The 24,625-nt window shown below is 36.6% G+C and overlaps 1 protein-coding gene across 1 annotated transcript; it reads right to left on the reverse strand.

Moving 5' to 3' along the window:
• Positions 1 to 265: 265 nt before the first annotated feature.
• Positions 266 to 10,294, reverse strand: LOC108667038 (actin-like protein 6A). The gene is made up of 9 exons (XM_018154020.2): positions 10,025 to 10,294; positions 6,069 to 6,242; positions 5,409 to 5,602; positions 4,738 to 4,917; positions 3,960 to 4,115; positions 3,504 to 3,617; positions 2,712 to 2,793; positions 1,587 to 1,785; positions 266 to 846 (listed from the first exon to the last, which is right to left on the reverse strand). The coding sequence occupies exons 1-9, from the start codon at positions 10,047 to 10,049 to the stop codon at positions 726 to 728; spliced, it is 1,245 nt and encodes a 414-aa protein (XP_018009509.1). The 5' UTR covers positions 10,050 to 10,294; the 3' UTR covers positions 266 to 725.
• Positions 10,295 to 24,625: the final 14,331 nt, after the last annotated feature.

Below are 24,625 nucleotides of genomic sequence, written 5' to 3' on the forward strand. Positions count from 1 at the left end.
TAGCGATTTCGTAAAATATTCCACAACCCTAAAACCTAATCATTAGTAGCGCGGAATTGTACCGTCTAAGACACATATTTTGCAATTAAATTGGTAGACTCTCAGTCCACATTACGAGAAATACATCAACTTAATGTTTACCGTCAATAATTATAGATCGACAGAAATACATCAACTTAATAAATGTTTGCAGTCAGTAATTATAGATCACAACTAATGGAAATAGCCTCGACGGGACCGGCCAGAAGGACAAGTGAACATTTCATTTATAGTAGGTTACAATTTTAATTAATTAACTTTCACTGACGAAGGGAATTCCGCGTACTGTTTGCAATTTGGTCCTTTATTAAATTTTTCATTTGATACAAAGTATTCCTCGATACGCACCAGATTTGTAGAAACATCCTTGGATTTAACATCGAAACTATCTAATTCGAAGTACAAAATTGAACAGATGCAAACGAGGAGTCTGTATTTATAGACATTCTAATACGAAGAAAGACCGTAATAAATTGCAAACTGGGTGTGCATTTCGACACTCCAACTGGAATTAAGGTCAATAACTGCAAACAAGAGTCTGCATTTGAACATATCAATACGAAGTAAGAAGATGAATAAATGCAAACGACCGTTTGTATTTAAAAAACATTCTAATGCGGAATTATAGAGTCCGTAATCTATTCCTCCTTAAAATGGACGATAAGTAAGCTTTTTAGATTTAATTATTAAGGGCATTTGCGATCAACTTGACTCTTGCCGGCCTCGTCATACTCCTGCCGGCTGATCCACATCTGCTGGAAGCTCCCAAGCGAACCCAGAATGGACCCGCCAATCCAGGAGCCAAATCTGCAGGGAAAATTAATGTTTTGTTATTAAAGCTCAATGTTTAATTCGAATCAATCATATATAGCTTTAATAATCACATGAAACCAGCCATCGTTCTTGTAATTTAAATGATTTACCATTCACCTTCTTGAACTAAGTAAGTTTAGTTTAGTGGCCAAATGTTTACTAGCGCTTCAGCAATTTCTCGCACCGAAAGTCAAGATGAACATCACCATAGAGGTGGAAGGTCTCAATTATTCATCACCCACAAGGGGCGGAAGGTCTCAATTATTCATCACCCACAAGGGGCGGAAGGTCTCAGATGTCCAGCCCGCTGAAGCTGGCTCGAAGGAAGCAGCGTTAGCATCTCAAAAGAGACGAAGTGACAAGGAAACTTCTGACGAGCACAGACACCCGTCAGAAGTCCCCCCTGAGGGGTTCTTGAACTAATAATTAATCACAAATATTATGTAACGAGTGAATGCCGAATTATTTGATGTATCTGGCAACATGATATCTTTAATTTTAATGCCACCTAGGGAGCAAAGGTTGAACCCTTGTTGTACTGATGATTAATCTCTTAACTAAGATGGTACATATGAAAACAATTGATGACAGTAAATATATCCTTCCAAAGCAATTCAAACTGTTAATTCTTCAACATTTTTTATGACTCGACCAATTGCGCACTATATCTTGGGTATGATTTAAATCATATCGGATAAATGAAGTATGAACGTAAAATTATCAACATAGGCGACCTTCTTTCAGCGACGCCCTGGGCACTGAGGATTTTAAGGCGCATGTTGGGGGGCGTGCGGCTGCTGAGGTCCCTGTTGAGGCGCTCCACGAAGCCGTTCGTGAGGGAGTTTCCTCCAGTGACGACCACGCCGCTGTACAGTGATGCTCGCAGGTCGATGTCGCACAGACTTATGGAGCTGGCGACCACGTGGCTCATTCCTGTCAAGTTGGAGTGCCAATATATGAGGAATGATGTTATGTCGCAAAGACTTATTGAGCTGGCGACCACGTGGCTCATTCCTATCGAGTTGGAGTGCCAATATATGAGGAATGATGTTATGTCGAATGGAGCTGGCGACCACGTGGCTCATTCCTGTCAAGTAGGAGTGCCAATATATGAGGAATGATGTTATGTCGCAAAGACTTATTGAGCTGGCGACCAAGTTAGTGGGTCAATATTTGAGCACTAATGTTATGTCACATAGACTTATTTAGTTGGTAAACACGTGACTCGTCTCTGCCAAGTTGGTGGGTCAATGTTTGAGCAATAAATGTTATGTCGCATAGAAATATGGAGCTGGCGACCAAGTGACTTACTCATTAGTGAACAAAATTATCCTGCAAACAAAAGTAAAATAAATTTTAAAGAGACGGAAATAATAATATCAATGAAAATCCGATGGGACCCAAATACATTAAAATAATTATAATATAGAATAACTGCAGCATAGTGGTGGTGTGGGCTCGTGAGAAACGGCCTCCGAGCGCGGTTTCGGCATTAAAATTTGTTGTCAAGAAACTATGAATTAAAGAAACAAAAGATTACTTGGAAAAAGATATAAAAATTTACACTCTACAGAAAACTTTTTCCTAACTCAGGAAATAAAATTGAGGATACAATTCAGAAGCTATTCAACTGCGAAAAAATGCTGAATAAAAATTAACATTTGGACATATCCATCAAGTTTTTCCTCAATTTGGTTTGATTTCTCGTGTACACATTGAAAATCAATTAGGAAATGCGCACATTCACACCAAGAACATTCTTAACAACACATTTACCTACCTACATACTTAAATTGTTATGGGATCGATAATAATGTTGTCACTTATTTATTACCAACAACAAGGGACACTTGGCTTACCCAGCATGGTGGAGGTGCAGCCTTTGATGAAGCTCGGGTCGAACAGAGACTCTGCCAACTTGAACCTTTCTCCTCCGAATTCCTGCAAGATAATTCTATTATCGTTATTATCATCATTATTATAATTAGGCATACTACTAGGTCAATAAGATAAAATTCTTTTATCAACCTCAATTGGTTTATTTGGACGTTTAAATGTTAATTATCGTACATAGCTATCAAACAGCGATCAAATATGCAGCAAAAATCTAATGTGAGATAAATATAATCTCCACAACTTACTCTATGTCTAATGAATTATTAGGTAATTCGTCCCAGTAAAAATGTTCAGAAAAAATAAAAGAACAGAAAATGTTCAAGATAGTGATCATTTAAGAGCAAATAAGTTTCCTTGAAATAGGTATATTCAACTAAGTGGATGAAGTGAAAATATATGAAGTAAAATTTTATGGTCGCTTATTGTCTCGTTTAGAATATTCACTAAAAACAAACTTAACAAAAAAGTATTTCTCCCAAGTCCCGCAACACCCGATTTTACCTGCAATATCAACCAAGAAACAAAACAAGGTTTCATGTGGTATTGCCTGGTCTTTAGAGCTTTCAGTCCAAAGCGTTGTATTCATTACTCACCCCCATATAGATAGTTGGAAATTCATAACCTTCAGTGGGCATGGAATTGTACAATTCAACAGCATTGTATTCATTACTCACCCCTGCATAGCCTGTTGGAAATTCATAACCTTCAGTGGGCATGGAATTGTACAATTCAACAGCATTGTATTCATTACTCACCCCTGTATAGCCTGTTGGAAATTCATAACCTTCAGTGGGCATAGAATTCGCAGTGTCTAAATCATATGCAGACTCTGCACATGTGAGGATAGCTTGTGTGAAATCTCGAACCACCTGTCAACACAAGTAATGTTACCACCTGTCAACGCAAGTAATGTTACCACCTGTCAACACAAGTAACTCATTAATGTCCGAGATCGTGTTTAACTCAAGGCAACTAATAATAATGAGGGAAAATTTGTTCATATGGCAGTAACAGCTCGATGTAAAAATCTATTTATATTTAAAGTTTCAAATAAACTTTAATAAATCCATAAACATTCTTAAATGAATCACAAAATGAAATAATATTACATTAAAATTCAACATAATACCATCCTAATGTCAGAAAAAGGAATATTCATGTGTCTCGTGAGCTAAATTACAGGGAATGATTGATAAAGAAATAGGCTTCACCTGTTTCTCATGGTAGTTGTGCCACGACTGAGTTACTTCAGGGAGGTTATTTTTACGCGTCCACTTCGGAGGATCTCCTTCCCTGACCACTTTCTTCTCGGCAATCATGTATGGGGCGGCCAGGTCGATTTTTTGGTCCTTCAGGAAGTTCAGTGACTGCAAATAAAATATTAATTGTTAGTATAATAGGAAATTAGTAATGGTTAAAAGTTAACAGGTAAAATAAGTAGTAGTAGCTCAAGATAGAAGGTTGAGTTGATAAGGTTAGGTTGATAAGTAAGTCATGATAAAAGGTTAATTGTTAGAAACTTTGGTTGCATTTTTTGCATTAAATTTTTAGAAGTTTGATTGCATTAAATGGTCAACAGATAAAATTAGATAAAGGACACAATGAAAGTTTAATTCTTAATCAATATTGAATGACCCAATTTTGATGCGTGTTTTGAGAATAGGCTATTTTTAAGTGTTTCGTGATGATTGATGAGTTCATAACATTTTGTTTACTGCAAGTTGTAGGTTTACTTTTGTTCATTGTTAAAAAAGGAAACCCTCATGTTTAGCAGAAAATGAATTTGAAACTTTACACTGAAGCACTGACATTGTATATACAGCTGTTCAGGTTAAATCCCCAAGATGTCCATAATTAATATTTTGTGATATTTAACAAAACTTCAATCAAGTGCATTGATGTTCAACCTGCAAGTTACCTACAAGTTGAGCCACCACAAAGCTTCTGTAGCTGTAATCTAAAATAAGAAGAGTTGTCATGAATGTTGACCTGGTTAGTGAGGAAGTCGCCACCCAGCGGGCTCTTGATTATGGCGTGCTGCAGAACATAGCCATCAATGACCGGCACGGCTGAGGTGTGCGAGGCACCGCTGTCCACGACCACACCACTGAACCGACCATTGGCAAAAGCTGACAGCACAGCACTCTTCACTAGAAAAAATGCTGGTACCTAGAAATGATCACAAAAATTTATCATGTGTGTAGAGAGTAATTGTTTGAAATAAATTTTATTGAGACAAAAGCCACTTATTTTAGAAGGAAAACACCCCAAAAAATTAATTGTCCATGTGTAGGGGTGTAAAAGATAACATCATTAGACTAAATTATAAATAATAGACAATAAATAATGGATTTTGTAGAGACAACATTCATCACAAGAAAAAAGGAACTATCATATATATTTGTAGCAAAAGAGTTACGGGAAACAATTAGACTGAACAAAAGTGTCCAAGATACTTAAGGAATTATTTACTTTGAGTGGAATATTTGTATAAATGAAAGTTTCTATTAAAAAAAGAAGCCAAGTAGGCAATCAACTTCTCACTTCTACTAAAAAAAAATAATAATAATAACTGCGTGATCCAGCTGAAGTCATCAACAGAGATTTTGTAACAAAAAACACTACAATAGCAATGAATTATGAAAGTATGAAAAACTTACTTGATACTTTTCAAAGAAAAGTTCACATATTTTTTCCCTCTTGCCTCTGGCATTCCAGGCTGCCTCAGAGCATAACATGGGATGATATTGACTCTCACTTTTAATGCATTTCTCATAAGCATAATCCATGAGATTTTCAAAAGCATCCCAGTCCTCTATCATGCCATCTTTCATTATGTTGGATACCTCACATCCTGAAGAACATGAAATAAATCAGGTTGGGAGAAGTGAGAAACTTTCTAACATATCTACCTTTGATTAAGTAGGACAAATGTGCCTATTTGTGGGGTTGAGGCTGAAACTCAATAAATAAATTGAGTCACTAATCATTATTTCCCATATCATACACTTGGGAAAAGACAAATAATTCATTGAAGTGAAGAAGATGAGAAAAAAAAATTTGCTGGAGCAATCAACAGGACTACATATAAAATAGCAAATTATGAAGATTCTGTAACAATACCCATACTTGCATGTATTTTTCAAAAGTTTGAATCATCAGAGTATTTCAACATTCAGATAATCTCAAATTCATGAAAATGGTCCAATGCACTATTTGTAAAATGATTCTAAAGCTACAAGAAGCATTCACAAAAAAGCCATAGCTCCAAACAGTTATAAAAAGGTTAACCATCTTTTCTTGTAATGGTCCAATATTACCTTTTCTTGGTGCAGCAAGGTTAACTGTATCAATACTGAATTTGGTCTCTTGGGTATCTGGATCAAGGGTTCGGCCAACACAAGATGGAATGTCAAACTTCGGAGAATCTTCACCCGCATAACCAATGCGGACAGTGTAGCTGCCAGGGTCCACAACAATGGCTCCCACCTCATCTGGGAAGTTTAAATCACTCTAGTAGAGTTTCTACCATAGTATTTGCATAAACTTATTAACTGTTAGATCATACAAATTAACAAATTTTCAACGAAAGAGCACATGTTTACAAGTTTACAATATTCTACTGTCTACATGCAATATATAAATTTATTATGAGAAATATGACTATGAAGAGTAATAATTCTGGATTTTATATTCAGTATGCAAATTATATTCAGTCTTTTAGAGAGTTACTTGAAGTGTGCTTTTCACATGGAGAAGAATCACTTAATGAAATAAAAATATATCTGCAAATATTCAGTATTGAAAATGGTATGAAAGAAATTTCAATGTTTAATTAAAATTCAAAATAAAAATAGTTGTACCTATATATCTCAATTTCATTTAGTTCTAGTTCCACATCTTATCTAATAAACAAACTTCACAGGTTTATAATTAATCTATAAAAGCAAATGCTCTTAACAACATAATTATAATTTGATTTAAAAATATTTCTCAGCAACATATCCCAAAATTAATGAACATAAGGTTGTGTATCAACAGTGTGCCTGAGAGAAAAGAGATTATTGCCAAAAAATAACTAAAGATATATAATACACAAGTTTATCAGTCGTAAAATTACCCATCAGCAACATAAGCCTGAATTCTCACTTTTTCTAAGGAATACCTAGCTACAGAGAGTAGGAACTGCTTTTAACTGTGTTGATGCTTTGGGAATAGAAATTCATCTAAAAGAGCTTAGTGAAATGGAGTAACTAAGTTGAGCAGGCTAAAAAAGTTCCCAGAATTCATGAAGATTTATCACTAAGAGCTAGAGTAGCCTCCAAATATTTGGTGTCCCACACCAAATATTGATCAGAAACACATCACTTGGGTTCTTATGGTGCAGGCACTAGAGAGGAAAACATTTATTCTCTGATCCACAGCTGAATTTTTTGAGCAGTGTTTTTATGGATTTGCAAGCTGTGATTCCATTTAATTGAGCTGTGAATACCATATCCAGGCCATGGAAAGTCATTTATGAGCCGCAAGCTCATTTGCAAAGTTTCATGCACATGTAACCCCAATTCTTTAATTTTACCCCAGAAACTGCAACAAGGACATTTGTCTTCACTTTAGAGGCAATTGAACACATGTATTACTTACTGTTTTGTTAAAGAAATAATGCGGTTATAATGCAGTCTGATGTGATTGCAACTATGTGATCATGAACAAAATGTCTTGGGTTAACTCATTATGCAGGATATTTTGGCAGGAGCATGGTACTGAACTGCTGAAGTTGAAAATTTTGGAAAATGACACATTTTTGAACTGCAATTTTTCCAATCAATAAAAAATACATTGCATTAGAGCCATGAGATTTGATACCAACTGAAATTATATAATATTAGAGCTACTATATTTCAGAAATAAGTAGGAGTTTTCTAAACTAGTGCACACATAGAACAGGATTGTAATTACCCTACTTAGAATTCAAGTCTTGCAACTCCTAAATGACAAATTTTCAGGGCATTTGGAATCTTGCAGCCCCATCATGCACTTTTGTCAACATTTAGATAGGTGATAATTCATCTAGCAGCAATTCTGCAGCTCCAAATATGAAAGGAAAACTCTAGTCACAGCTTGATAGGCGTGCACAGTGCACACCAGGCATGGTTACACATGGAATAGTATATCTTCCTTTAATAGTGCTTGAAAGTCAAATTCCGATTCGGAGTGACTATCTAAGACATGTTGCTAAAATATTAGGTTCCTTTTGAGCTTTCCTGCCATTTTTGGAGGAGCAAGATTTCTGCTAGATAAATATTTAATTTGGAATATGTAGCACATTTTACCCAAAATTATAGGTACACAAGATCATTTTATAAATAATTTTCACAAATTACAGACACAGATCTGTTTTTCAATTTTTATTAAAAAAAATAATCATGAGCCAATAGGAATTAAGGAAATTTACTTCAAACAGAGCTATTTTTCTACTGGTAGGGTAGCTTTATCAAAATTGTCCAGTTCAGCCTCCTGACCTATCCAATTGTTAAAAATATTCATAACTGAGTTATAAATTTATTTGAAGCTAGTAGGTACCTACCTATTTATTTCCCCAAGTTTACAATTTTATTGAAAATTGGTCATGTTGGACTTGCAAGATTCTAGTAATAAGTAGGAATTTTCAAATCTGGCTCCCTTGAATTTCAAGATATTTAGGTATAACTAGGTTAAAAACAAGTAGGGTAAACGCGGTATATTCCATCACATTAAGGACGCATCGAGAAATGAAAAACTGTAAAAAAATAACCGTATGCGTTACTTGAGTTCTGTTTGCTTTATTTGACTCGCAAAACACCGTACTACGGGCCAGCAACAACGAAACGTCACAAAATGTTGCCATATTTATTTAAAAGCCTTTAGAATGGAAACCTACCAATCGGCGGCAAATCCCTATATTCCGTCACTGTGTGTGGCAATATTCAGCACGTGGTGAGGCATATTACGTCCGCGCTTCAAATTCTACTAATACGTAATGCCGTCATCCACGTGTTCAAATTCCATTTGCTGTGTGAGCTGTATTGGAATACAACACGGCTTTGAATTAGAACACTAATGGATATTGAACACTACTTAATTAGGTACGCTTTTAATTAACAACTATTAAGCTTTTAATTAAGCAAATTTTAATTTTTGTACACAGCTTGGAACGATCTGTGTGTGTCCAATTCAAGTTGTGACGGAATTAGTTTTCATGTGTCTAAATCCATTTCTCAACTTAATCATCTATTAATTTATTTAATTTAATATTTTAATATTTAATTTATTTATTTATTTAATTTATCATCTATTATTTATTTAGATTAATTTCAATCTAAATGTGTTGGCAAGATCTTCTGAAGGCGTAAATTTTGCTACTGAAGTGTCGCCAAAGATCTTGCAATATTCATCCACTCTCTGCACAGTGGCCTAGTGTTTTGGCATTAGTTTGACATGCAAATGTATGACGTCACCATTTCAACCATCAACGAACGCATGGAACTAAAACAAAGCTCAATATAATGTGTGTCATCCTAACATAGATTGGGGCCGGCAATTGATGTATTTATTTATCAGTGCTATACGTCCGCTATCTGTTCGAGCTGTGGGTAAGAAAGTGTGTCACTATATCGACAGTATTTTGTGAGTGTACGTGTATACTGTCCAATGTATTAGTATACTGTCCACACTGTTAGAAAAAACGGTGAAAAAACGGTCCCACTGGCGTTCTAGTGGCCGGTCGCCACGTGAAAATAAACTGTTTCACCGTTTTTATCAGATGTTTTACGGATTTCTAGTGTTAAATTTGAATAAAAACGGCGACACGGTGTTTCTTTTTACGTGCCGACCGGCCACTGAAACGCCGGTAATACCGTTAACGGTAATTTTTCTAACAGTGCATGTATTTATTTTTTTTTTATAGTTTTTCATTTCTCAATGCGTCCTTAATGTGTCGGAATATACCGCGTTTACCCTTGTTCATTTACTCAAGATTTAAACCAATTTTTTATGTATGTTAATGATGGTATCCATGATACTTTAATGGTCTACTTATAGGACTGAGAATTGAACTAGAGGAAGAGTATAAAAGTCTCTGCTTTGACACTATTTTGCACCCTAGGCCGGACAAATAGTGAACGAGTAACACTAACAGGCTAACTTACCGGGACTGAGTAGCAGCCTAGCAGGAATAATTGGCATATACTATTCCTGACTTGAGGCATGAATATCTTGCAATAATGGCACCACTTACCTCCTCCGTAAACGCCACCGCTCATATTTAATAATAATTTTTAAGCAATTTTACTGAAGAGCTGCCAAGCGTCCCTCTTCTAACGTACCGCGTCAAGGTGTTACCAAAGCACTATAAACAAACAATCTATTGATGCGGTCACTTCATAGTGCATAAACCATACACCATACTGAATTCTATACAAACCTATTTATTGCAACAGTGAGTCTAAATTATTAGTTTAAACTAACAAAATTATTATAATAGGTTGGAACTATATTATTTGGATCCATAATTATAGAAAAACAATCCCCTAGCTTTGATTAGAATCAGCCACCTCATATACCTGGAATCTAAATTTTATTATTTGTTACTTCATTTTTCAAATTTTACATAAGGATTTCGAGTAAAGATATATTTTCGCGTCAAAAATATTATTAAACAACAAAATTTCACTTTAATTCGGATCAGTTAATGGTATGTTGACACTTTGAATTGGTTTTGGGACTTGATATATATCAAGATAAAATAACTTTTTTTAAAAACCATAGAAGTTCGATAATTCTCAACCGGTGACGCGGAACGAAGCACAGGTCGCGACTGAACCAGGCGTGGTTCAGCAGACTGAAAGGTAATAATTGGCATTAGCACATATGAAGAGCTGACGCCATATATCGATTTATTGTAACGATAATTGACAGCAGGAATAAGAGATAAATAAAAATATCCATTTCTCATAAATATTTCTATGGCACATGAGTAAATCTATTGAAGTCGATGTGTAATCGAGGTAACAATTTCTAGGCAGGGGAATGAGATCCTAACCAAAGAGGATTGTAAAGTAGAAGGAAGGCTCACTTAAACGACAGGCATGACTGATGGAGGTTTCAATGCTCGGATCAAAAGGTTGAAAAAGGAATAAAAGCCTTAAACCTTCATGTATATACATATCTGTAACCAAACAAATCACTATGTAGTAAGTACCCCTCAGGGGGGACTTCTGACGCATGTTCCTGCTCGTCAGAAGTTCTATGGGATTTTGCGCTCCTAGGGGGATTGTTCCTGCTCGCCCCATGCACTGCCGGGCTCGCGGTGTCTGACTGCAGGTCTCGGTTGTGGAGTATCTTGGTACCTTCTTGCTATCATGGTACTTATTTGGGACATAGCAGTCCCAGGCCTCGATGGATCGCCGCCTCTGATTATCGTCCATCCGCCCCCATTTGGGCCACCTGATGTACGATGCTGTTGCTTGCTTCTCGCTGCTGGTAGTGTTGCAGGGGAGGTCGATCTGGGATTGTGCCCAGAAAAACGTCCAGTTGTCTCTTGAAGGTCTCCAGGGTGAACTCCCCCTCTCTTACATCCTTTGGTAGCACGTTGAACAGCCTTGGCCCTGCCACGGAAAGTGGTCCTTCCCGCAGGGATTGAAATCTGACTGCGGATCTGTTACGTAATGGGGGATCTTGCACAGTCTCCCCCTTCTCTCGTTGTGATATGTCTCAACCCTGAAGATCTCGTTCTCGAAGTTTGGCACAATTCCGGTTATCATTTGTGTTAAGTTATTATGTAGGTAGGATTCCTTTCATTCACCACAATCAAGTACAACCACAATCAACCCCCTTCTCTGTCTCTCTCGTACGGGAGGCCCCCGTCCCATGTAAGCGACCTCTTAATCTAGTGTCTTAGTTTCTGTTGCTTTTCGCCTGTCCCTCCTTGTCGCTTGTCCCTCCTTGTCACTTGTCTCTTGTCGCTCCTTGTAACTTCGTCTCCTTGAGATGCTAACGCTGCTACTTTCTTGCCAGCTTCAGCGGGCTGGACAACTGAGACCTTCCGCCCCTTGTGGGTGATGAACAATTTTTGATTTGATAAATTTTCGATTGCAGACCTTCCACCTCGTTAGTGATGTTTATCTTGACTTTCGGTGTGAGATAGCCAAAATAGCTGAAGCGCTAGTAAATATGTGTCAAGTAAACTAACTAACTAAGTAGCGAGTACATTAAATCAGCCCGTACGTCTTAAATGAAGGTTAAACCAAAATTAGAGTTGTGCAAAACTTTAGAGCGACCTCCCTTTTCGGTGGAAGGAAAAATTTATCATTACAATAATAGATATGGAAAGGAAACTGCTCATAATAAATAATTTATTAATTCTGAACCGTGTTCATGGAAACACGAAAAAAATCGTGTGAAAAGTGGATTGGCCCGAGCTGCTGCCCGGTGGAAGTCCTCAGAAACCTGGCCAGCGCAAGGCAGCCAGGTTGCACAGAGAAACTGACGCGCAAAGTTCCGTGCCGCCCATCCTGTCAGATAAATGCAACTGATTTGAATGTAACGCAACTAATTTAAATATTAGCAAATTAGAGCACGCTGAATATTAGGGTCCAGAAGATTGTCAAACGAGTAGAGTTGCTGACCTAGCAGCTGTGATCTTAAATCTCTGTAGTCATCCAAAAAATAAGAGGCTATAATAAAACTGATAACTCATAAACATATAGTCAGTTGGAAGACACGGAGGGTTTTATTATTTGGGTTGAGAGTAGTGAAGGGAAGACGGTTGGTTATCCATAGTGGAAACCGGCCAGAGCCACAAATTGCCACAACACTTTGAGCTTTAATGACGAACAACCAACATGCAGCATCTGGTCCTCTCCTCAGCTCTCACAGAGACGCGTCCACGGTAAGAAGAAGAGCTAATGCTGAAGCCTTTAAGATCATCGCACACCTCAAGGCCACAACCTCAGACTAGAAGTCTCACTCCATAACGCAGACGTGGAGGACAAAAATTGAAGACGTAGCGTCGTTGGCACTCATACGAAATGTGACTGATGGGCTGTCTCTGAATCGGACCAGAGGTTGGAGTTAGCTTCCATCTTGAAATGTGGATTTGAAGAATTGAGGAAGGTTGCCCACACCATTGCAAGAAAAGTTGGGAACTGTAGCCGGATAAATGAAATTATAATCAACTAAAATCCAAATAAAAGTCTCCCAATTGGAATTATCTTAGCAAAGATAATAATTTAATACAAGAGCGAGCCTTATATTAATACAGGATTAATACAAGATTAATCGCTAATACCAGAAATAAATAGAAAAATAAAAATTGAATAAATTGAATAAAAATAAGAATTGTGAGATATTAAAAAATATAGCAAATATTAGGAGGCTGTTGTGATTTTAGATGCGAAGAGATGTTGCTGGATCGGCTGTCATTTCTACAATAAGTGAGATGTCAAAAGGAAATTAACAGAACATACATTTCAATGGCCGACGCAAGCCATATACAAAATTCGGTGTTATACGACAATCTTGAGTAATTCTTTAAATTTGTTATGAAGGCATTGCCAAATTTCCTTCACAAAGAAATAAATGCGAATAAAAAACACAAAAAAAATATTTTTAAATTTAGCAGCGTTTTAGTAGAGTTCTTAATTACGGATAAGTGTTCCAGTTTTAAGATTTGACGCGATTATTACAATTTACGCTCAACGTATGACTCAAGAGAACCTTGATTATTTAAGAACATTTGGACCAAAGTTTGTAGGTCAGTTACTATTAGCAAAGTAATAAAAAAGTACATAGCAATTACATCAACCTTATGCAGTCCTTAATGTAAATAGAACTTTCAATTCATAGAAGTAGAGCTGAAACGCACAATTAATTAATCAACGTAGAGGTAGGAGTTACACGCACCACCACAATCAACGTAGAGGTAGGAGTTGCATGCACAACCTCAATCAACGTAGAGGTAGGAGAGCTACTTAATTGCACGCACCACCACAACCAACGTAGAGGTAGGATTTGCATGCACAACCTCAATCAACGTAGAGGTAGGAGTTGCACGCACCACCACAATCAACGTAGAGGTAGGAGTTGTATGCACAACCTCAATCAACGTAGAGGTAGGAGTTGCACGCACCACCACAATCAACGTAGAGGTAGGAGTTAAACGTACCACCACAATCAACGTAGAGGTAGGAGTTGCACGCACCACCACAATCAACGTAGAGGTTGGAGTTGCACGCACCACCACAATCAACGTAGAGGTAGGAGTTGCACGCACCACCACAATCAACGTAGAGGTTGGAGTTGCACGCACCACCACAATCAACGTAGAGGTTGGAGTTGCACCTGTCTCTTATACACATCTAGATGTGTATAAGAGACAGACGTAGAGGTAGGAGTTGCACGCACCACCACAATCAACGTAGAGGTAGGAGTTGCACGCACCACCACAATCAACGTAGAGGTTGGAGTTGCACGCACCACCACCTGTCTCTTATACACATCTAGATGTGTATAAGAGACAGGGTAGGAGTTGCACGCACCACCACAATCAACGTAGAGGTAGGAGTTGCACGCACCACCACAATCAACGTAGAGGTAGGAGATACGATCGAGGGGTAGGAGTTGTTAGGTCACGGCAGAGCAACGCCAGAAATACGCACTGTAAGAACCTGGGGCTTGAGATATGGGGAGGCTAATGAGTTATTGGGTCACTAAACTAATTAGCGGCTAGGTAAGATAATTAGAAGATTAGTCGCGCATCTAATTAGTCCCAAATTAAGCCTTGATTAGCGGACACAGAGACCGTAACTTGAAACGGAACCGCTGTCGGGAGAGGGGGAAGTGGGGGTAAAACATGGAGGTTTCCAGAAAATTTCCTTTGTTCCGATTCAAGACGAGATTTCGGTTTCTGTAATTTTAAATTGGGTTCGTCGCGCGTGCTCCGTGTTGGCTCATGAGAACAATTGTGTTCCAATATCTTCAGAATCTAAATTCGTGTTGAATAGTTTTTGTTTCTCTTCTCAGTTTCAAACTGATTCCATTTAACTGTATTTACTTATGTGACACCTCTTTCATCTTTTTATCTCGTTCTATATTTCTCATCACTTGTTCTTGTACCATCATTTTAATCACTCTTTTCCGAGCATCTGCGATCGAGTCAGCACCCGAAAAAGTTTCCCTAACCGAGAAGTTCCGTTGAAACTAACGAGTCAACTCGCGCAGTTCGCTGGTATATTGCGGCCGATCCCATGGTAAAGAAGAAGGGCCAGAGTTTAATTGCAGGCTCCTAAACAAAAACCGAAAGCGTAACATTTAAATAGAGTCTATTAAAGTCAGACTAATTTGACTTGCCAAAGAGCCATGTTCCTTTCTGTCAGAGAATGACTGTAATTAGGCAAGGCCTCACGCCTACCCAAATCCGGACTAGACCACACTTTCCGCACTCGCAAACTACGGCGCTGGAGCGCATCGCTCCTTTTTTACACAATATTCACAAAGTTGTCTTGGAATTTCATACTTGATTTTCAGCTTAAATCGTCGCCATTGCGAAGCTTTTTACATTAAACGGCTGCCTAATTAAGAGCGTCAAGCTTCCGGATTTTTAAGCCTGCTTCCCCATCAAGTTTTTTCCACTTGCGGGTTGGCTACCGACGCTCGTAGGTTGATGACTTGGAATCGATATTTTTTTAGTGGATAATAGGACGAGAGTTATTCTTTACGTAATCTTTCGGGCTTACTTATTTATTAAAGAGCCACTCATCAACGCAAAAATTTACTGGTATACTATTTCCAAAATAAGAAGACCATACCATGATATTTTATTAATAATCTTCTTATTCGTTTTCTCAATGAGTCTAACAAAAATTCTTGCTGGCGTCGGCAAAAAATTTTGTTCGACTTGTTGAGAAATCGAATAAGAATATTAATAATAAAAAGCATGATCTGGCCTTCAATCAAACTTGCATAAAAGAAAAACTTCTGCCGAATAACACCTATTTCCAAAACTCACAGGTTGACGAAATTGATTTCCGAATTAATAGAAAGTTGAATTTTTCTTTCCATGCACCCATGCTTCGATTTTTTTGTTTTCTTCTCAAAGATCTGACATCGCACGAAGCCATTATAATATAAATGAAATATACAAAAACGTACTGAACATCAATGCCGAATTTCGTCCAAATGTTTTTGGATTGCTCCATAAAACTGTTTTTCTTAGAATATCGCAATAATCACGAAGATAATATGGACGCAAGCGTACACTGCATAAGGAAAATGATTCTATAAGATTTGAAAAATTAACTAGATGTGAAAATTACACTAAAGGAAATTTATTTAGGTAACTAACGGAATTATTATCAAAAGTAGCAAATGAGTGATGTTGCGATATCAAAGATGGACAAATAAACTTGGGTAATCCTAGCTTTATTCCACAAATTTTCAGTTGCCTGGAATAATATTTTTACAATGTTACTGGGCTTCCATTATTCAATATTGTAATATTATACTCAAACATGGATTAATAATAATATTGATCTACGCAGCTCTTATACAGGAGCCAATAACCAATTATTATCATCGAAGATTTCTCTGCAAAAACACTAGTGCTTTACCATGAAATTGTCTCGATCGCAGACTAGTTCTATAAGCGAGCGTACATAACTGATAACACTGTTATTTAGTACGTACTTAAAAACGAATACAAGTATACGATTAGAAACGTTCTTATTTTACTGCAATGATGACCTGGCGACAGACGATAATGCGAACGTATCAGCAGCTTAACTGAACGAAGCTGGTTGTCTCACTGATGTTCCAAGGCAAAATACAATAGTACTTAACTTGAATTAAATTAAGAAATAATGAAGTTATTTTTGAAATACATATTAATTAGTTAACTGGATATGGTAATGCGAACGTGATTAGTTTAAAGCAGTGAAAAATGAAGCATGCAGTAACGGCCCGTTCAAATAAGTCAACAAACGGCATATATGTGAGCTGGCCCGTTCAAATAAGTCAACAAACGGCTAATATGCGGTGATTGTCCGTTATATAAGTAAAAAACGGCAAATTTGCCGTGATTATCCGTTAAATGAGTCAACAAACGACAAATATGCGGTGACCACCCGTTAAATAAGTTAACAAACGGCGAATATGCGGTGGCTGCCCGTTAAATAAGTTAACAAACGGCGAATATGCTGTGACTGCCCGTTAAATAAGTCAACAAACGGCGAATATGCTGTGACTGTCCGTTAAATAAGTCAACAAACGGCGAATATGCGATGACTGTCAGTTCAAATAAGTCAATAAAGGAACACATAGTGGCTTGGTTCGTTACTGTTTGTTTGAATGAATCAAAAATACTTCACGCTTCGATAATCAAAAGTTGACACCGCAAGCGTGGAGGCTAAGCAGCTGTTTGCATGCCACACGCGCGTTATTAGGGAAGCAGATGTTGCTGTGTGATGACGTTAAATAAATATACTGCCGCCCACGCTACTGACGTAACGAGACGGTGTTACTGCCGCCCACGCAACTGACGTAACGAGACGGTGTTACTGCTGTCCACGCAACTGACGTAACGAGACGGTGTTACTGCCGCCCACGCTACTGACGTAACGAGACGGTGTTACTGCCGTCCACGCTACTGACGTAACGAGACGGTGTTACTGCCGTCTAATCGAATTAAAATCGTTCAATTACTCGAATACATTCCATAATATTATCAATAATTTAATATTAAAGTATTATAATATATTATTCACACATAACATAATAATATAATATAAAATAACGTAAAAGTTTACCAGATCTCTACAGGGAAAGTCTCGTATTCGTCCATCGATCGTATAAGCTAAAAATCCTACAATACAATTTAAATTAATTAAACTTCCTGCTTTATATTTTGACCAGGCTCGGGCGTATGTGATGAAAGTTCCTTTATTACTTTCAAGTAATAGTAATATTGCTAGTAGGTAACTGGTAATAGTACAATATATTACCCTTTCGTTAATAATGAAATGCAATTGTTAGTGATTCAATAATTTTTACAATCAGAGTAACTTAGATCTATCGACTAGATTTGATATTCCATGTTGTTCTACGGAATTTTATATTAAAAATATATGTGATCGAAATTCTTGTTTATAGCCAAACAATCAAAATAGATTTATATGGGTGAAAAAATATCACCTAGAAGAATTTTATGAAATTTAAAGAGTTGAACTACGTACAAGGACATCGAGAAAAATTCACTTAATAACAACACTACACTGAAAATAATGAATGGGACATATAAATATAATATAATATAATATAATATAATATANTCAACAGCAACATTATTATTGTCATTGTCATTTTCAAAATTTTGACTTGTCTTCTAAGGCCTTTGAGGCTCAAAGAGCGTTTGACTGTACACTGAGAAAAATTAAGGAGACTTTGTCCAAATTATGATGCAGTTTTCTTAACGTGTGTGTGTCATCCTAACATAGATTGGGGCCGGCAATTGATGTATTTATTTATCAGTGCCACGTCCGCTATCTGTTCGAGTTGTGGGTAAGAAAGTGTGTCACTATTTCGATAATATTTTGTGAGTGTACGTGTATACTGTCCAATGTACTTGTACTGTCCATGTATTTGCGTGAGTGTACGCAACAGCTGCTGTGTAATGAGGAGCTTGTAATGCTGTACAATTATGTGCATAAGAAACACGTACGGTGATGACAGCTCCATGGACAAAGGCGCCTTTAACACGCTTAACCACACGCTGGTAACCCATGAATTTAAATACACTGAGAATACAATAAATTAAAATACAAAAAACTGTCGTAACAACATAGTTACCTTGAAATTACCAACAAAATTATCTTAAATACTGTATATTTTCATATATTGAAGATACGGGCAAGTTTATGTGATCTGAATTCGTTGCCATAAAATTACGGGATTAAGCAACAGGCAGCAACGTGAACAGCGTCAAAATTTTGTGTAAGAAAATCGTTTTATGAAATCCGGGATTTCTCACTACAGAAAAAGCATTTGGAACCAAAAAATCACAAATTTTTCATCATCAATTTTATCTAAACTATAAAAGAAAAGAACAAATTAAGACAAAGTTTAATTAAATATTTGCACAACGAGGTGAAAAATTTTTTGTTCGTCGTGCAACAGACATGATCGCAGAGCCATATATAGAACAGAGATATCATCATGAACAAAATTATTTCACAATTCAAGTAGGAACGTAATTGTGCAGAGTTTCTAATTACTAATTCATTAAGAAGTCTTGCTTATTACTAATTAATTAAAAAGTCTTGCTAATTACTGATTAAATAAAAGTCTTGCTAATTACTAATTCATTAAGAAGTTTTACTAATCACTAATTCATTTAGAAGTCTTACTAATCACTAATTCATTAAAAAGTCTTGCTAATTACTAATTCATTAAGACGTCTTGCTAATCACTAATTCATTAAGAAGTTTTACTAATCACTAATTCGTCAACAAGTTTTACTAATTACTGATTCATTAAGAAGTCTTATTAATTACTAATTCATTAAGAAGTCTTACTAATCAGTAATTCATTAAGTGATCCTAATAATTACTAATTCATTAAGTGGTCTCACTAATTACTAACTCATTAATTGATCTTACTAATTACTATAAGAAGTCATACTAATCACTAATTCATTAAGAATTCTTACTAATCACTAATTCATTAAGAAGTCTTACTAATTACTAATTCATTAAGAAGTCGTACTAATTACTAATTCATTATATATATATATGTGGTCTTACTGATTAGGTTAGGTTAAACTCGCAACGGTATAATGTAGATTAATTGTAGAACTACCAAAAGAGATTAGGGATTGAATCATGGGTGCAGATGCAATTCCTAATTATTGTTAATACAATTTTATTAACGTTAAAAGATTGTAGAAACAGTCATAATAAAAAGGGAAGAGATCGGCGGAAGTCGTATAAAGTACTCCAAAAATACATAAAATATTCCAGTATTGCCTATTCAGAAATACATCGAATATTCAAGAATTGCCTATCCAGAAACATAAAATATTCGGGGATTGTCTGTCCAAAAATACATCAAATATTCCAGGATTGTCTGCTCATTATCCTGTGGATATTCGCCATCCACTCAAAAAATGGAACGGACCATATTGTCCGCGTTTTGACTCAATTTCTTCATGTAGCACTGATACGAGCTTTTTATCGAAAAAAACTGAATAGAAGTGACCCAATCTGTCCAAAAATACATCAAATATTCCAGGATTGTCTGCTCATTATCCTGTGGATATTCGCCGTCCACTCAAAAAATGGAACGGACCATATTGTCCGCGTTTTGACTAAATTTCTTCATGTAGCACTGATACGAGCTTTTTATCGAAAAAAACTGAATAGAAGTGACCCACACTAGAAAAAATATAACTCAGTACTCACTGCAGTGAGTGACAGAGAGCGCATTTCTCGTCGACGAAAACGTGAAGTCACGGACAGACAGACGGACAGACAGACGGACGGACGGACGGACGGACATGACGAGCACAATAGCGCCTTTTTCCCATAAATGGGAAAATACACTAAAAATTGCTTCGCTATTTGAACAATTTCTCACAGATTTCTCTGAGTGTAGGGGTGACGCAGGCCCCCTATATAAGGGGCCGGGGGGCGTGGGTTACCTGCGCGCACGTGGCGAGTCCCACGCCCACAAAATGGGGGGACATATTTTTTTGTGTGTCTTGTTTTTCTTGTGGACCAAAACGTCCACAAAACGTCCTAAGAGATAGGCCTAAAATTCGTCTTTTTTACGTGAATTATATTAAATATACATATAGTGTCTGTTATTCTTATTTTTGTGTGTTTTGTTTTCCTTGTGGACGAAAACGTCCACAAAACTTCCCAAAAGATAGGCCTAAAATTCGTCTTTTTTACGTAAATTATATTATATATACATATAGTGCCTGTTATTCTTAAATTATTTTGAATAAACCCCATGAATACGGAAATGAGATCAAAATTCAAAAATTTGTGGCGATAAAGATCATGAAAAAATTAAAATATGTTCTAAAAATGTATATAGTGGCATTTTATAGCCATTATCATTATATAAAGTATATTTTAGTGATGTTAGCTTTATTTACAATGACCATTGCCAGCTTTAAATGCCGAAAAATGTATTCTCTTCACTAAATGAATGAAGCTAAGAACTCTGAACCATAAAAATATTACAGTGTAAAGATTTAGATTTTTGGGGGACTTAATCGAAAACATGACTAAAATAATTATTTAATATTTTATACTAGTTAATTTGTGTTAGAGCTGTCGACTATTACAACCAATTGAATAATTTTTATGTTAATACGTAACTAAATCCAGATTTAATTTATTTCCCTTAAATACTCCAGAACACATGTCACCATAAAGGATGAACATTTGCAATATTTGAATGAAACCTCATACTAAATTCGATCAAGCGGTGAATTATCAGACATGAATTCACCCACAATTCGTACTCAAAACTCAGGAACATAGAGAAGCTTTAAGAATTTATATCACTCGCTATCGTAGTTAAGACCATAACACACACGGAAGCTTTCAAACCTGCTTCACTTTACAGAGAATGACGCTCATGCAAAGCATTGACACAAGATTGTGGCAATGGTGAGCCGTGAATGATGCTGCATAATTATTATGATCATCAGAGCGCACAGTTCCTCAAAAGCTGCACTATTATGAACCATGATTACCTTCAGACACATTAGATTCCCTCGATTTCTCTGCTAAATACCAGGTTCGTTCTGCCGGCCGGCAATGGTGACATCATCAGTCGTTTGCGACTACCGGCCAATTGCGGAAGGTTGGATGATATGACGTCACTCATGCCAATCACTGCTGACCAATGATAGGAGACTGGATGATGTGACGTCACACAGGCTAGTGACTACTGACCAATGATAGGAGACTGAATGATGTGACGTCATTCTGGCTAGTGACTGCTGACCAATGACAGGAGGCTCTATGATGTGACGTCATCCAACCTGTGACAGCTGGCCAATAGCTGGAGACTGGCCGATACTACGTCACTAATACCTGTAACTGCTGACCAACAGCGCTGCACCAAGCGATTATACGTCATCGATATCAGCGGCCGCTGACCAATAACCAAAAAGCTGCTGGTGTGACGTCACGAGCTAAATACCTGTGACACGGAGCCAATGGCGTAACTCCGATTGACAATTGCCATATTCACAAGAAAATAAAACATAAACGATGTTTATTTACCTGTAAGATTAATAGATTATTCATTAACTAAATAAACAAATCTGTCTGAATTTATATCATATGTATCCAATCGCCAGAAAAGTCGTATTTACAAAATATTATTAATGAAAAGAACAATGTTTTCATGCAGGTAAGGACTTGAGGAATATCGACTTGCTGCAGACGTAACTAGGAATAAATTTATCTAAAATTCAACATCAAGCGAGGAAAATAATAATAAAATGGCGTTATAGACAGATTGAAAATTATTCAATTCTTAATATTATAAGAAATACGGGAAAAAATTCTCTTAAAATACGCACCAGTTGCCGAATTTTTGCGAGAGGCATACGCAGTAACGCCTTTATCTCACCTGCGTGCCGCGCACCAATGGTGAAGCGTATTAGTTTTGCCAGGGAGGGGCCTGCGTAATTTATGTCATGCAAGGTAATTTTGTTGATAAGTGTGCTAGGCCTGACTAGATATATGTAAACGTCGCACGTTGTTTAGAGCGTTGCTTTTGACGGCTAAGGTACGTTGTTGCGTCGAGTGACGTACAGGCGTTACTTTAACAACGTCTTTGAACGGCCATTGCTATCGCATGAGCGCTTTAATATCTTCCATTAAAACAACCTGACAAAATATACCAAGAACGTTAAAGTCTTCTTACCATCAGCAACATAATAAGCCTGGAAGAAAAATTTTCTTTTCAGGACTGCAATTCGGTCGTATATTACGTGTCACTGCATTCAAAAAATTCCGTTCAAAAACACCGCAATGTTTTTCATGACTTCACGTATAACAAATTTCCTCGATTAATCTTCAAAATGCAGGCTAGCATAAGCTGGTCAAATTTAAAGTCACTACAAAAGTTACCGAAATGAACTGTTACTGTCGCTGGAATTTACTGAATACTGAAAGGAATTTTGCAAGGCAGCATAATTAAAACTGACGTTGAAATGTTTCCGTTGAATGAATTTGATGAACATTAACTGGAAGTTTACATATCAACCTAAAATAATTATCGAAGATGATTATTTTGAATGGCAATTACTTAGTTGCAATCAACAAGGAAAAAAGGAATTTTCCTAAGTTTAATCTAGATTGGAAATATCCTATAATTCAAGACCACTTTCGTCCTAAAATATTTTACTTAATTTGACGATGAACAATGAACGTTAAGGGCAAAATAAATATACTGTCTCACAAATAATCAAGCCTTTGGTCAGTCGTATTGCCATTTATATTTTGTGAATTCCACGGCATTGATCGATCACGTATCACTCAATCGAAATTCATTAATCATGTTATCACATGAGAGATAATATACGACAGATGCACTGGTATTGCGTTCAGTACATTTGTTATGTTATAATAGAATTAAATTAAATAATTTTAAATTTGCTTAAAAACTTAATTTCATGTGAGTGATTGAATGCCCAGAAACGTAGTGCAGCTAGTATTTGCAACACTGAAATATTGAGATTACTCACCATTATCATCACTGCTCACCATTATCATCACTACTCACCATTTTCATCACTGTTCACCATTTTCGCACCATGTTTGCGTACCCAAGTCTTGCGTCACAAAAAGCGTGCGCAACGTTGGGCTCTCGACCGCCTCGGTTCGCCAGTCAATTCGTCTTCATAAATCACCATTAGGCGGCGTCCAAGGTTCAGTTTTCATAGCTCTGTTGAAATATTATACAAAGTTAATTGATGCAAAAGCATACCACGGCGGTGGGTAACAGTTTAACTTGACCAAAACACTGTTATAACAGTGATGGAATACCTGGCCTTCGCTATGCCCCCAAATCTTTATAACTCTATACGCACCGATATAGGCTACTTATACAGCAACAACTTTGCTCTTCATGATGTGGATCTTGGAAGAGAACTTTATGATGTTATGGCAAACGAGATAATTGAGTTTAAAGTTACGACGAGAAATTTTGAAAAGGAGTTTTTTTCTAATTTTTCAATGCTGCGTCAAAAATATAGATTATTATAACACCACAAGCATCAGATCTAATTGTACTTGCTTCTTTTGTCATCAGTAGGAATATTAAAGTAGTAAAAAATTTTCTACAGAGTACCTGAGGGCCTTTTTTACCTATACGGAAAATTATTTTTTTTTGCGTTTCTTTTTTTTTGAAAAATGTCCGCGAATTTGTTACTGCCTCCAATTAATGCCAATTAAACACAGAAATAAACGAGATTTCCTGGCTTAATTATATAGGGAAATTTTATGCATTATCCCGTAATGATACCGTCAAGAATATATCTGACGTTCATATATGATATAGCTTCTTTATAAGATCGATTATAATATTATATAATCGATTCAGGAGAAAAATAACCGACTAAAATCGATTAGAAATAAGTTAATAATATCATCAAAGATATTAAATGAGGCAAAAACCTCATTATACAAATGGTGGAATCATTAGAGCTTTGGACAAGGTGTTAATAATGTATGATATGAGTGAAATATTGGCAAGGGTTTATTAATATAACGCCTGAAAATGAACTATATGTCACTAATTGGATCTCAATCAGTTCACA

This window comes from Hyalella azteca, unplaced genomic scaffold (genome assembly GCF_000764305.2).
Source record: "Hyalella azteca isolate HAZT.00-mixed unplaced genomic scaffold, Hazt_2.0.2 contig3818, whole genome shotgun sequence".
NCBI lineage: Eukaryota > Metazoa > Arthropoda > Malacostraca > Amphipoda > Hyalellidae > Hyalella > Hyalella azteca.

Excerpts from the sequence above, each read along its gene's own strand:
- LOC108667038 (XM_018154020.2), bottom strand. The coding sequence starts at position 10,049 with ATGAGCGGTGGCGTTTACGGAGGAG. Across the intron at positions 2,794-3,503 it reads TTCCAACAGGCTATACAGGG|GAATTCGGAGGAGAAAGGTT; the intron begins GTGAGTAATGAA and ends ATTATCTTGCAG. Across the intron at positions 1,786-2,711 it reads CTGCACCTCCACCATGCTGG|GAATGAGCCACGTGGTCGCC; the intron begins GTAAGCCAAGTG and ends CCAACTTGACAG.